This window comes from Epinephelus moara, chromosome 8 (genome assembly GCF_006386435.1).
Source record: "Epinephelus moara isolate mb chromosome 8, YSFRI_EMoa_1.0, whole genome shotgun sequence".
Lineage (NCBI taxonomy): Eukaryota > Metazoa > Chordata > Actinopteri > Perciformes > Serranidae > Epinephelus > Epinephelus moara.
Window position 1 is genome coordinate 14,377,274 of NC_065513.1, and position 14,092 is coordinate 14,391,365.

Here is a 14,092-nt window from a genome sequence, read left to right on the forward strand (position 1 = left end):
TCACTTTTTTTTGTAAAGCAAATGCTTTGAAAGTGTCAAAATGTCTTTGTCTTTTGTAAATGGTTAAACAAAACTGAGCTCTGTTAACATTGCTGTAAATCTCTCCCAGTTTAGTATTTTCTGTAGCACTGTATTAGAAATGAGTTTACTGGAAGGCTGCCACTGCTCATCACCCCATGGAGAGCTGGTTAAAACATGCACCTGTTCATTCATTGAGTAACACTGGCACACCCAGGCCTGTTCTGTGTTAAACCGATATGGATATGATCATATATGTGTTTGTTTATTCCCTCCTGGACTATAATTTATTTTTGTTGACATCTTTACATCAGGTGAACTATAATGCTGCTGCTAAGTCTTTGACCAGGTCCCAACAACAGATCTCATATCACATCCATCTTCTTCCTACTAGCTACTGACCAAATTTAAGATTTTTATGACCACATATAAAGTCTCCATAGTCAGGCACTTGACTGTACTGTAAATTTACTGTGCCCCATATTTCTGGGTGGCCTCTTTGTTCCTCTGCAGGGCCTTAAAGGCTGCCCACTGGAATATAAACAAAAGTATGCTTGCCTTCAGGGGCATAAATACAGCCGGCACTGGGGTCCAGAACAGAGAGCAGACCCTTGCAAGTGAATCATATTGCCACCTCAGAACTTACATCCTTGTTTTAAGAAGGAGTCATGTTAAACTAATTTGATGCCATTTGCTGCTCCCTCAAAAAGGCAAACCCAACTCATGGGGTTCATTTTGTTTGGTAAAATAGTCAGTAGCAATCTGTTGCATATGAACTATAAAACTATTCAATTAAATGAATAATGTCTAATTTTCTTCGGTATTTTTGTCATATACAGATAGAAAATAGTGATTGCTGGCTAATATGTATGCTGATTATCTAATGTCAAGTCTCTGAACAACAGCTAGTTCAGGCACAAAATCTGCTTCATAACTCATAACTAGTGTCCATTTGGGCCCGTGTTAACTACTCTCATGGACACTGAGGTCACATCTGTCCAGGCTGGCACTGTATTTTTATGTTGTGTATTGTATTTGCAGAATTTGACTGTAATTTTGTTTTTATGGCATGCATTTGTCACTTGAAGTATATGCAGGTACTTTGTTAATGTACTTATCTACCCATGATTTTCAAAGATGTCTAAATTTATAATGAATGACCGCATATAGTGAGGGTCCGGGGCCCCTCTGGGACCCCCTGCTCCTGTTAATGTCCCGTTCTGCTGTATTATTATGGGTGGGGCGCAGCGGGGAAGCCCTTGGAGCATAAAGGTGACTGTGCCTTTAAGAAGCAGCCCAGGCAGGGCATGTTGGTTTTATTCCTCGGCGCACCTTCTGCTCCATCACCAGACGATGCAGCCCGGCAACTTCTCCCAGCACCGGACCTGCCGCAGCACAAATGAGAGACCCTGAACAACAACGGTAAAGCATCGACTGTAGCCTATAGCTTGTGTTTTTACTGAGCTTTCTCTTTTTGCACTTACAAAGGGAATCCTGTTAAATAATTACACCTGCTCACGCACGAATTGAGAGTGCGATGTCGCTCAGCATATCCAGTTCATCCAGGAGAGAGGAAGTCTGATGACAATCCTGTGTTTGCATCTGTTTCCATTTTGTTTTAAATTATTAATTTGGCTGTAAAATAGCGTTTATTCCCGTCAGCGTCTGTTCTCTCCACGGTACGGTGTGTGGTTATGGTGATTTGACTATGAAAATGACTGTGTAGCGTTTAGTATTGCGGGGGTTTATTTCTAGAGGGGAATAAAGCGTTACGTAATTATAACGGAGGCGTCCTGTTGTCGCCATATGCCTATCGAGGGCAGGAGTCGGATGTTGCACCGCCCAGACCGGGAGGATGGACACTGGGTCCCACTGATGTAAAGCTTAAACACGTTGTTGGCAGTCGGACAAATCAAACATATATCCTCTGTGTGTCCAGTATCTGAAGCTTTTGTTTTACACATCAGCGCACCCGCTGCCTTTTAGATGACGTGGACTGGCTGGCCGCGCACTAAGTGATGAGTGTGCCACATATGTAGGCCTCGTAGCCAAATCTAGATGAGATACTAGATTAAATTAAAGTGCTAAACGGCCAGATCGATTACATTTTAAAAAAAGGCCTGCTGAGTCGTGCAGGATTAATTTGGGATTGTTTTCATTTCTTTTATATAATATAATGCAAGTAAACATGCTGTTTTTACAACTACTCACAAAGCAAAATACTATTACCATACTGCTACTAACATTTAGAAATGTAACATTGGAGTCTACTGCATGAAAGAGTTTATGAGATCCAATTTAATGTCTATAACCAAGCTTTACAAGATATTTACTTTTCATGCTATAGGAATTGTGAACATTGTGTCCAGCTAAAATATCAACATAAAGTGCATTAAGTCCAAATATCATGCTGTTTTTCTTGATCTGACCTGAATGTGAAATACACAGCATACATGCAGTATTTTTTCCTGTTTTTGATGCATTCTTGGTCAATATTGCATTTGTGCTCTGTCCTGCAGGTCATCTTCATAGACAGGTAATGGCTCCAGTGTGACTGTTTTCATCACCATCCTGCCCAGCTGGCCTGTCTAACTCCGTAGCTATGGCAACTTGTCCAAGAGGCTGCACCCCAGTGGTGCACCTTTGTCAGAAACTGAACCGACTCAAGACACTGGATGATGACATGATGGCCACATCGCTGAAACGCTGTCTCTCCACCCTGGACCTGACTCTGTTGGGGGTTGGTGGGATGGTGGGCTCCGGGCTTTATGTGCTGACGGGAACGGTGGCTAAAGACATGGTTGGGCCCGCTGTCATCATATCCTTCCTTTTTGCAGGTTTTGCTTCTCTACTGGCTGCCTTTTGTTATGCAGAGTTTGGAGCACGCATTCCCAAAACAGGATCTGCTTACATGTTTACCTATGTCTCCGTGGGAGAGGTCTGGGCCTTTCTCATTGGTTGGAATGTGATTCTGGAGAACATGATTGGTGGCGCTGCTGTGGCACGTGCCTGGAGTGGCTATCTGGACTCTATTTTTAATCACGCCATCCAGAACTTCACAGAGACACACATTATGCAGTGGAACGTGCCCTTCCTTGCCCACTACCCTGACCTCCTTGCAGCAGGGATTCTAGTTGTTGCCTCGTTCTTCATTTCCTTTGGAGTCCAAGTGTCCTCTTACCTCAACCATATCTTCTCCACTATTAGCATGGGTGTCATCATTTTCATCCTGGTATTTGGCTTTGTTCTGGCTGAACCAGCCAACTGGAGCCAGAAAGAAGGAGGTTTTGCGCCTTTCGGGCTTTCTGGAATACTGGCGGGCTCAGCCACGTGCTTCTACGCATTTGTGGGCTTTGATGTGATTGCGTCCTCAAGTGAGGAGGCAAAGAACCCACAGAAAGCTGTTCCCATTGCTACTGCAATCGCCCTTGGACTTGCAGCAACAGCTTACATCCTGGTCTCCACGGTGCTCACGTTGATGGTACCCTGGCATACACTGGACCCCAACTCAGCTCTAGCAGATGCTTTCTTCCGCCGTGGTTACAGCTGGGCTGGAATTGTTGTGGCAGTAGGATCCATCTGTGGTGAGTGTCAATCTTTAATCGAGGAGCACAATTTAAATGGCTGTTAGAAAGTATAACAACATAGATGTGGTAGGCATGTCTGTTAGCAGTAGTATTGATTACACAGCGGAAGTGTGGACTCGAGTCAGGTCCGAGTCACAAATTTGATGACTTTAGACAAAATCAAAAAAGATTTGCAAATTAACTTGGACTCTAACACCAATCACATCATAACTTCACTTAGACTTGTCTGACTTGAAAATACTTGATACTTTCCCCAAAACCCAAAGAATAAAAAGTATGTTACTTAAAAAGTGTGCCACGAATCAGTTCATTTCCATTTATTTCCTGAATCAACCTTACGTTAATGCTATTCATTCCCATCAAGTTGGCATTTAAGTTTCCAGAACGAATGTTAAACTACGTTACTGAGTGCCAATTGGAAAAATTTAAACCAAAGATAATTTCGTCTGTGTCCAAAAACTATGCGATGGTCAACAGTAAATGACTTGCAGTGAACAAAACATGGGGGTCAGAAATTACAACAACATCTAACTTCATTTAACATTTGAAGTCGTACAAAGGACATTAAGTAGAAGACAATGCTAACAAAGCAAGCTAATGCTTAGCTGGGAACTGCCCATTGGTTCAACAGCCCATTGGTTCGACATCCCATTGTTCCGACCATATTAAACTCATTGTTCCTAAGTCCGTTCCGAAATCATCATGATGCCCTGTGGTTAAGGTCTGGTTAGGTTTAGGCACAAAAAACACTTGGTTAGGGTCAGGAAAAGATCATGGTGTGGGTTAAAATGAAAAAGAAAGTGACAAACACATAAGCCGTGAGCCTGCTCCGCCTCAAGCCGGTCGCGGCGCACCATACGCCCGCCGCGAGCCGTTCAGCACCGCGGACAGTCGGACTAATGGGATGTCGAACCAATGGGCTGTCGGACCAATGACATGGACCCTGCTTAGCTAACGTTGCTCTGTTGTTAAAAGGGCTTTGCATTTGGTGAAGAGCACCCTTATGACTTCCTTAGGGATTCGAAACTCATAGTTTCTCAAAAGGACTCGGGTCTTGAGTCAGACCTTTCTTGTTTTGAGTGCAAAGACTTGCGACCAATGTGTGACTTGCAAAACAATGAATCTGTTGCACAGTGCTGTATTCTGACTAATGTTCTGATAATGACTCTGCAAAGACTTGAGACCAATGTGTGACTTGCAAAACAATGAATCTGTTGCACAGTGCTGTATTCTGACTAATGTTCTGATAATGACTCTGTTCCCATTTCTAGCCATGAACACTGTGCTGCTCTGTAATCTCTTCTCCCTCCCTCGGATTGTGTACGCCATGGCAGATGATGGGTTGTTCTTCTCCATTTTCGCACGGGTCAACCCCGTCACCAAAGTCCCTGTCAATGCTATATTGGTGTTTGGGATCCTCATGGCCACCATGGCCCTCATCTTTGACCTGGAGGCCTTGGTTCAGTTCTTGTCCATCGGCACCCTCCTGGCGTACTCCTTTGTGGCTGCGAGTATTATTGTGCTGCGCTTTCAGCCTGACAAATCCAGCTCCAAGGGAACTGCGTCCACAACCCCCAACCCTATTTCCGAGCCTTCCCCTGCCCCCTCAGAGTCTCAGACCATAACTGAGGACACTGAGGAGCTGAAGCAGTATGAATCCTTCTCTGACAAACTCCAGTTGGTGGAGAGGCAGGCAACGAGAGAGCGGCGCGGGGTGGGGCAGCTGAAGGCCTACTGGGAACCATACCTGGGCAAGCTGCTGGGGGACTGTGAGCCAGGTGAGGTGGTGGCCTTCTGCGTGCTGACTCTGATTGTGAGCTCGGTCTCATTCTGTGCCGTGCTAGAATTTGGAACCAAGCAGCTGCAGCTGCCGCTCTGGAGCTTCACAATGCTGCTGGTGATTTTCAGCTTGGCGTATGTTCTCAGTTTGGCACTCATATGGATTCACGAGCCACAGACCAACAGCAAAACATTCCAGGTGAGCTCCTTTATGTTTCTTCACAGCTACAACACAACTCCATGTGTAAGGTGGTGATTGAATACCGCAGTCTTGCCTCTCATGGCCTATTTCACTGTCCCGGCAGCAACATACATTTAAATTATGTTCAGCAGTTCATCACAAGTAAATTGATACATTTATGTGAAGTCAAATGTTACTGCCATTAAAACTACATTGATTATGATTGGGTTTTGGATCGTCATGTGTTGTTGTACAGGTACCTTTGGTTCCACTGACTCCAGCTGCCAGTATCCTCATTAATGTTTTCCTCATGATGAAGCTCAGCCCTCTAACCTGGATTCGATTCACCGTATGGATCGCTGTAGGTAAGAAGGCACCAGAATTCAGGCAGAAAACATTGTAGCTGAAGAAAAACCTCTCCTGCACTGCATGGTGTCAAAGGTGACAGGGTAGTTTTACTCTAAGTACTGGGTATACAACCTCCTCCCTATACAAACACTGCCTTGCATGTTGTTAAGGTCATGTTTCCAAAGCTCACACATGACCTGAAGTGAATGTTATCTCAGTAAGTAGTTGAATGCACCGTCATAAAACCCCTGCCTTCTGCTGCTAGTGGACTTAATGTATAAATGTTGCATCATCAGATTAAGCAAACATTTTCTGCACTTCGAGGGAATAGAGAAAGTTTTCCCTTTTTGTCAGCAAACTTCTGAGGATTGAGATGGTGGTCAAACAGCGTTAATACCCTGTCAGTAAGAGGGGATGACTGTGGAAACATGATTAGCTCCATTAGGTTAAGGCTTCTCTGGAGCGGTAAACCGTTTAAAGGGTGCTGTCAGAGTGCACCAAGTTAACAAGATGCACACGCATGGAATATTACACACGACAGGGTGTTAGGCTCGGCTCTCACCCTCTCTCTCACAGAGCATGTTTCCCCAGAGAAAGTAACAGCCACTTACCTTCCACAACAGCTAGTGAAGGAAAAAAAGACGGGATTTCGTCATTCAAATCAGAGCTTAGGTGGAGTTAAAGCCAAGAAATCAATAGTACATCAAAAAGTATATATACATTGATAAAATTACAGGTTTCATCTGCTTTAGTCAATGTAAAGCTTGTGACATATTAAGGGCAAGTTAAAATATATACAACAATAATTTGATGGATTGCTGTGACAGTTACACACATTCATGCCTTCCTCAGGATGAACTGTATTAACATTGGTGATGGTCTTACTTTTTATCCAGCACCATCATCAGGTTAAAATTTATATTCCCATCAGCCAATGTTAGCATGTTTATTTACCACCACCAGTGTGGCTGTTGGCCATTCCTCTTGTTATTGAAAGGGTTCAATCCTAAATCACAAATACATATGTTTGGTGTGAGTTGCCTAGTGTTGGAGATATTGGCTGTAGAGATGACTTTTCACATTACTCTATAGATAATCTGAAACAGAATAGAGCGAAACAGTTGAGCTGTTAAATTTCAACTAATAAGGTGTTGAAGTTTTACAAATACGCTGTGAAATATATGCAGGTGAACTATCCAAACAGTGATACCAAGATGTCAGCCTTCTCTCAGTATAACAGAGCTAGATGACACTCAGTTTGTGGTGCTCAAAGTGCCAAAAATCCATTTGAAAAACTCAACAGCAATGTCCCTTTCCAGAAATCATGACTCGGTTACTCAAGACAATCCACAGACCTTGTTGTGAGCAGTTTCATGCAGGAACTATTTTCTACTAAACTACATTGACCAACTGTATCACTAATGCAGAAGGAAGCATGCATCAACTCATGGACAAGAGGCTTGTGACAGTGTGAGATGTAAACATAAATGGCATCCACCTCGGCTGAGCTGTAACGTTAGCCCGCTCAGTACGCTCAGCCCGCGCATCCTTCTGTGCTGTGATACCGTTGGCAAGTGTAGTCTCGTAGAAAGAAAATAGTCCCTACATGAAACTGCTCAGAACAAGGTCTGTGGATTATCTTGAGTAACACGGTCATGATTTCTGGAAAGGGACATTGCTGTTGAGTTTTTCAAATGGATTTTTGGCACTTTGAGCACCACAAACTGAGTGCCATCTAGTTTTGTTATATTCAAGAGAAGACAGACATCTCTACAGCTTATATCTCCAACACTTGGCAGCTCATCCCAAAACAATGTAGACTGATAAATAGCACTACAGGTAAGAGGAAATATATGTATTCTTGATTTTGGGGTGAACTGTCCTTTCCAGCTATAACAAAAAGATTAAGTAACCAAACATTTGTGTGATCAAAGCTATTATATCAGTCTGTTTATGGGTTTTTATAGCACATATATATTGATTGTGCCAATAGAGAATAAAATATGTAAGCCATTAACATTTCACAAACCAAACCTTTGTATTATATGTTGAGACTCTTTGCTCATTACTCACTTCTGTTCAGTGCCCTGCCTTTAATGTTGAGTCATTATGGTTACAAGTGTTTCGTGCTGTCCCTTTCCCAGGTCTGCTTGTGTATTTTGGCTATGGAATCTGGCACAGCAAGGAGGGCAAGCGGGAGCTGCAGCCCAAAGACATGGCCGCCCGGTATGTGGTGTTACCCAGCGGCAGCCTGGTAGAGACAGTGCAGTCTGTCCAGCCCGATGGACAGGTGGACACCTCGGCGCACCACATCTCCCCCTCCACTGCCTCGACAGCCGAAGAGAGCGCAGGAAAGAGATGATGTGTGACCAAACATAGTCATTACTACTGCCTGGTATTGTCTGTTGTCTCCAACTCATACGCTTTATTATCACTAGTGTCCTCTATGTGTCTCACCTCCTTTAGCGTGTGACTGGCCTGCCACAGTTTGTACTCGTTGCTCTGCTAAGCACACCACAGGATGGGATGCACGCTCTCTTGTCTCGTTGTGAAGCATATTTGTATATCTTGTAATACTCGAATGTACAGTAGAGAGCTTAATACTGTCCTGTGAACTCCAAGCATCAAAGTTATATCCTTTAAAAGACCAGCTCTTCTCTTGCAACCTTGCCAGTTTGTCCGAATCCACGTGGTTATAGGTTATATATGGTGCTTTCTTTGTGACAAACTTTTAGTTAAGTATACTCAGCGGATGTTTTTTATACGCTAACACGGATCTGGAGCTGGAAAATCAACATTCACCAAAATTGTCTTTTTTGTTTTTTGGAAGATATCATTTTGAGCATATCAGCATCGTATGTTGCATGTGGTTTTCTTTCTTGCTTTTTGTTTGTTTGATTTTTTTAGCTAAGCGGAGGAATGCACAGATTTTTGTGAGTTTGTATTTTTGCCTGTTTCTCACATTCTTCTCCCAAAGCCTCAGGAGAAACAATTAATAGTTTGGATCCATCTCCTCCTTCTGGTACTCATAGACTGCCCTAAGTATAGTGGTTTCTGACATATTATTTAATCCCATATTCTAAGATATGTATTTATTTTTCTAGTATTTCCATTGTTATTATACTATTATACAGATCTTTTTCCTGTTTCTGCCTTTTCTCTGTGTCACAGTGTCTGTGTTATACATTTTTTGCATGTACCTCTGTTAGTCTTCATCATTAATATGTGTTCACCTTTTAAGTGGCTGCTAACTCTTCAGAGCTTCACTTAATCTCCTAAATCTGATCCCATGACCCTGTTCTTTTTTGTGTCACTGATCTTGCTCTTGTGCAGTCTTTTTCTCACGCACACTCAGACGGCAGTCCTTTACCCCTTTCTCCCTGTTGGTACGAGATTAGAAATCAAAGCACATATAATATCGAGCTTTTATTTTATTGTGATTTCCAGAGATGACCTGAGAAATAATTAGATTATTGGATATATAAACCAAGCACAATCCTACTGAATGGAAATCTTCACACACAGGGTAGAAAACTGGTATTCAGGCAGACGTTGGTTGTTATGTTAAACCTGGGATGTGCTCCATCTCTGTCTGAGGCCTCCGTAATCCCAGCAGATTTGTATTAGTCCATGTTGCCAGTCTGCAGTTTGACCTAGATTAGAGAAAGGCACACATGTGAGAACACTCATATCATACAGATAACATTCCCACAGCCTGCACTTGTAAACAGTGTCAGTAAGTGAACGTGAGGCTTTGTTTTCTATTACATAACGTATGTAAAAAGATCCCAATGAATTCTGTTTTTATTTATTTCAGTTTGTGTTTGCATGTTACATAAGGAACCGATGGCCTTAAACGTGATAATGGATGCAGACTGATTCCCAAAGTTAAAGTTATCAGTTTTATTAAATTTGTTGTTCATTTATTTCTCTGTGAGATAAAACTCTTACACAGGACGTCATGCTTTCTAGTTGTTAAACCAAAACACAATCGTGGAAGAGAATGTAGAGTAGGAGGCATTCTGGCAGAATTTCAGAGAATTTTGTACAACTTTGCACACTGAAAACTATTGTCTGGTGATTTCTTTTTGTTTCACAGTTATGCTTTGGATGTCGGGGCCAGTGACAGATGTTGATACTGTGGTGCTTTTTTAGGCTGAACGTTCTCTCAACACTTTCTCTGTCTTTTTTGTGCCAGGAAGCACAGTTATAAATGATCCAGTTCTTTTCTTACTTCTGAATAGTATTGTACTCTGTACTTGCACATTAAGTTCTTGAATCTTTCTGTTATAGTGTATGTCTGTACAAAATGCAAAAGACTGTGTTATGAATTTAAAAAATAAATGTTTTGAAGCAGCATTTACAAAAATCTACATTGTGGAATAATCTGATTGCAGCAAGTTTTGAAGTTTTAAAAGTTGCTTCTAAGGTGTTTCAGAAAGTCTCAACCTCACATATAACACACGTATGTATTCATATAAAGAAGAAGGAAACTAAAACAAAAGACAAATAATTCAACTTGGAACCTGGGCCTAAAGGTAATGAAAGTTATGCACAGAATTTCAAAATGACACAGAATAAACCCCATATAAAACTTACTAAAAGTGAGGTAAATGAAATGACACATCAGGTGTTCATTCAAGTAGTATTAGGGCAGAGATCAGTGTTTGTGCAATTAGTAATATTATTTGCAGTCAGTCCCCCATACTTTGTCACTATCTTACATCGTTATGAAAACACAGATACAAGAACAAATAAAAGATGTGTTTGACTGTTCACTCTGACACAACCTAAGTCTCTTGGGCTCCATATTAGACTCAGATTACACAGCCGAGTTCGTTGCATCTCAAATTACCGCTGCAAAGCAAGCCTCATTAAGTGTGCTGCAGAAGCAAAGATGACAAGCAAGTGGTGTTAATACACATCGATCTACAGTATGTGTGGTCTAAAGCTCAGAGCACTAATGAGACCTATGACTGATTATCTTGGATGGACTGAAGTAAAGGTCTGTGGTGATTCAGCAGCGTATGAATCCTGTGAATCGTGAGAGCACTTGCGTCTCCATGGAAACATCCGACTCCCCACCCTTGCAAGATGGCATATAAAGCTTTCGATATGTTTGTCTCCGTGTCATTGTCTGTGTGACACTTAAGGTTGTACATGACATGACCACATATTTACCCAGAGCCATGTGACTCAACTGATGTGAAGGCTGTCCATTCAGATACATCCAGGTTTGTTTGAGAAGCATCATATATCCAGAAACATAATGTGCAACAGCTACCAATGCCCTATTTAAGCAGCAGTAAAAGAACAGTCCTCTTCATGTTTATCCACAGTCAGTTTATTATATTGAAATCAATGAGAATGTAGTGGTAACAGTGGTATTCCACTGTAATAAGTGTAAACAGTGACAGTGTAAAACTACAAAAAGTGGGTGTGGTATAATTTACAATAAGACGTCATAATGTTGCCAGATATCCTTCTACAATGCTGTGTTCTTTCTCTCTCCAACTGCAAAAGCATCTTGCATTTACGCATTCAGTTTAATTTTTTCCTCTGATTTAAGCTTCTGGAGTGAGAGAGGGGAGAACCACTGCGTGTTTTTGTATAGGTTTTAGCAGCATTGGAGCCTGTGTTGAGGTGGAGGGTTTGAAGGTGATATTGCAGGGACAGGGGGGAGGCAACAGCAGGGGACACATGATCCCCTGACCCAGCTGACTTCAGACCACTTTCCCCTCGTTTTCCTCCCCTTCCTCTGTGACTGTAGCCCAGCCCTGTTGCACTGCAGCTCTGCCTGTGGGACAAAGGAGATAAAAGGCGATACTAGAGAAATGGTGTAAACATGTATACTTAAAGTTCCAGTGTGTATAGGATTCAAGGGATATCTTGGCAGAAGTTGTATATATTATGATAAGTAGGTTTTCTTTAGTGTATAATCACCTGAAAATAAGAATCATTTTTTTGTCACCTTATGAGCCATTCATATCTACATAGGTAGCGAGACATAACCCAGAATGCCATGCACCACTATGTTTCTACAGTAGCCCAGAATGGACAAACCAAACACCTGGCTTTAGATAGGGCCATTGGTGTTTTCGCGTCAGCCACCATAGTTCCTGCCCTTCTGGAGCAAAAGGTTTGGAAAAAAAGCTATTTCAGTCAGGTACACTTTAGTCAAAGAAAGCTTTATTCCAATTTGCAGTATTACATTTGGTGGTATGGCTCTGTTCTGGGGCCTCTTTGCCTTTCCTAGGCCTACGCAGAAGGCCTCTTCCATGCACCTGCGTGGAAAGCCTAAGGCGGAGAGAGCATACCTCTCCACCCTTCTGTGTGCCTACATGGAAAGCCTAAACGCTGAGAGAGCACGCCTCTCTGCCCTTCCATGTGCATAAGAGGAAAGCCTGAGGCAGAGACAGCAAACCTATCTGCCTTTCCATACGCCTACATGGAAAGCCTAAGGCAGGGAGACCAGCAGCAAAGACCCCCTGGGAACAGAACAGAGCAAGCATCAATGACAAACAGAATGACATTGATAAGTCAGATACAGCATGAAAAGGAGGAGCTGGGGTGGAGGCAGGTTGCAAAGTAGCTTGCAAAGGAAGCAGCAACAGTAGGCAGGCCAAAGCAGTTTAAATAGGGCGCTCTGAATGAGATTTGCCAACTGGTTGCATAGAAAGGAATCATGTGATCTATCAGCTGACTCCCTTCCATCAGTCAGCTGCTCCATCAGTTGAGTGGGCTGTTGATTGGGTGCTATGCTCAATTTTTTAAAATGTGAAACTGCTTTATTGAGTGTTTTTACCAGTTTTGATCACCTAGTCCACCTGTGTTGGAGAGTATTAGATCTCTGTGGATAATTCAGCTCCTGGTAAAAACCTCCTTGAACAATGAACTGTGAAGGAGTTCTAACCAGGAGAAGTTTCAGCTGGTTACAATCTGCAACCCTCACTGCCAGATGCCACTATACTCCCCCTAAATCTTACACACTGTTCCTTTAATGTGTTTCAAAGTGCAATTTGTAACAAATCTAACTTACAACTGACTTGTCTGCATTTCTACTGGTGTGCTGGGCGGAGAGAGGCTCCATGCCTGCTGAGGTGAGGCTTCCTGTTTGGGAAAAAGACACAGTATTAATATCATTTTCAACATCCACAAAAGAAGCTGAATGTACCTCCTCTTTCAGTTATATTCATTTGTAATACACATTAATTTACATATTTTCACCCGTCTTACCCCAGTGGCATTATTTTGTGCTCTTTCCCTCAGTTTCACAAGGCTGGTGTGCAGGGTAGTGTTTTCCTGCTCCAGAATTTTTATACGAATGATATTTGCCTGCAGCTGTTGCTCCATATCCAAAAGCACATTTCCCGTACCTTGGAAATATGAAATGAACAACATGTAAAAGCTTAGAACATGACTACAGTGCGGCCAGTGGCATAGGCAGTACAGGCTTCTGTGAGCACTCTGTGTGCGCTCTCTGGATTGTTTTGTATTTTGGTGAATATTTTAAGGATTTTTTAGTTAATATTAAGTCAAACCATTTTTTAAAAGTTGTACAGTGCGCTCAGAAGACCAATTGCCGTGGATGAGTTTTGCACTTGGAGATTTTTGATCGATTGCATGAAGCCTGGGCTGATGGTGTGTGGTGAGGCCTAGTCAGGCCTAGTCCTGAGCAAGACCTGTGAATACTCCTTGCTGTGACAGGCTGGATTCAACTGAAACAATTGAATCCCTTGAGCAATTTATTGAGGAGAAATATCAACTTGCCCAGATGGAAATGCCACAAGCAAGCTCACCAAGTAGTCTTAATGGAGAGAAGAAGAAGGCTAAGAAAAAGTGGCAAGCTGTTGCAGTTGATGCCACCAAATCAACTCCTAAAAGACCACGCTCTGAAGAAGAAGTAAGTGATGAGGATGAAGCTGATGGGGTCATGGAGGTTGAGATCGGGCTCCTGAAATCAATTAATGATAGACTTGCTAAACTGAATGTGTTGGAGGTCATGATGAAAGACTTGAATCAACTTAAAGCTAGCCTTGAATACAGTCAGTGGCAAATTGATGAACTGCTGAGTGACAATAGGAACCTCAAGAAATCTGTGCAGGATATGGAGAGTAGGGTGAACGTGCTTGAAAAGGAGAACAAGCGCCTGTCAGAAACCCTGCTTGATCAACAGTGT

General features: G+C 42.4%; 2 protein-coding genes across 2 annotated transcripts in view; one reads left to right on the plus strand and one right to left on the minus strand.

The window, feature by feature from the left end:
• The first annotated feature begins 68 nt into the window (after window positions 1-68).
• slc7a4 (solute carrier family 7 member 4) lies at window positions 69-10,272 on the plus strand. The gene is made up of 5 exons (XM_050052236.1): window positions 69-1,440; window positions 2,538-3,602; window positions 4,877-5,583; window positions 5,822-5,930; window positions 8,058-10,272. The coding sequence occupies exons 2-5, from the start codon at window positions 2,621-2,623 to the stop codon at window positions 8,273-8,275; spliced, it is 2,016 nt and encodes a 671-aa protein (XP_049908193.1). The 5' UTR covers window positions 69-1,440; window positions 2,538-2,620; the 3' UTR covers window positions 8,276-10,272.
• Window positions 10,273-11,257: 985 nt separating this feature from the next.
• The window catches only part of ccdc157 (coiled-coil domain containing 157), an 8,334-nt gene continuing 5,499 nt past the window's right edge, over window positions 11,258-14,092 (minus strand). The window contains exons 8-10 of the mRNA XM_050050070.1: window positions 13,150-13,289; window positions 12,953-13,023; window positions 11,258-11,710 (exon numbers count right to left, since the gene is read on the minus strand). Of these exons, the coding sequence (XP_049906027.1) occupies window positions 11,455-11,710; window positions 12,953-13,023; window positions 13,150-13,289 (467 nt within the window). The 3' untranslated portion in view covers window positions 11,258-11,454. The remainder of the gene's footprint in view (window positions 11,711-12,952; window positions 13,024-13,149; window positions 13,290-14,092) is intronic.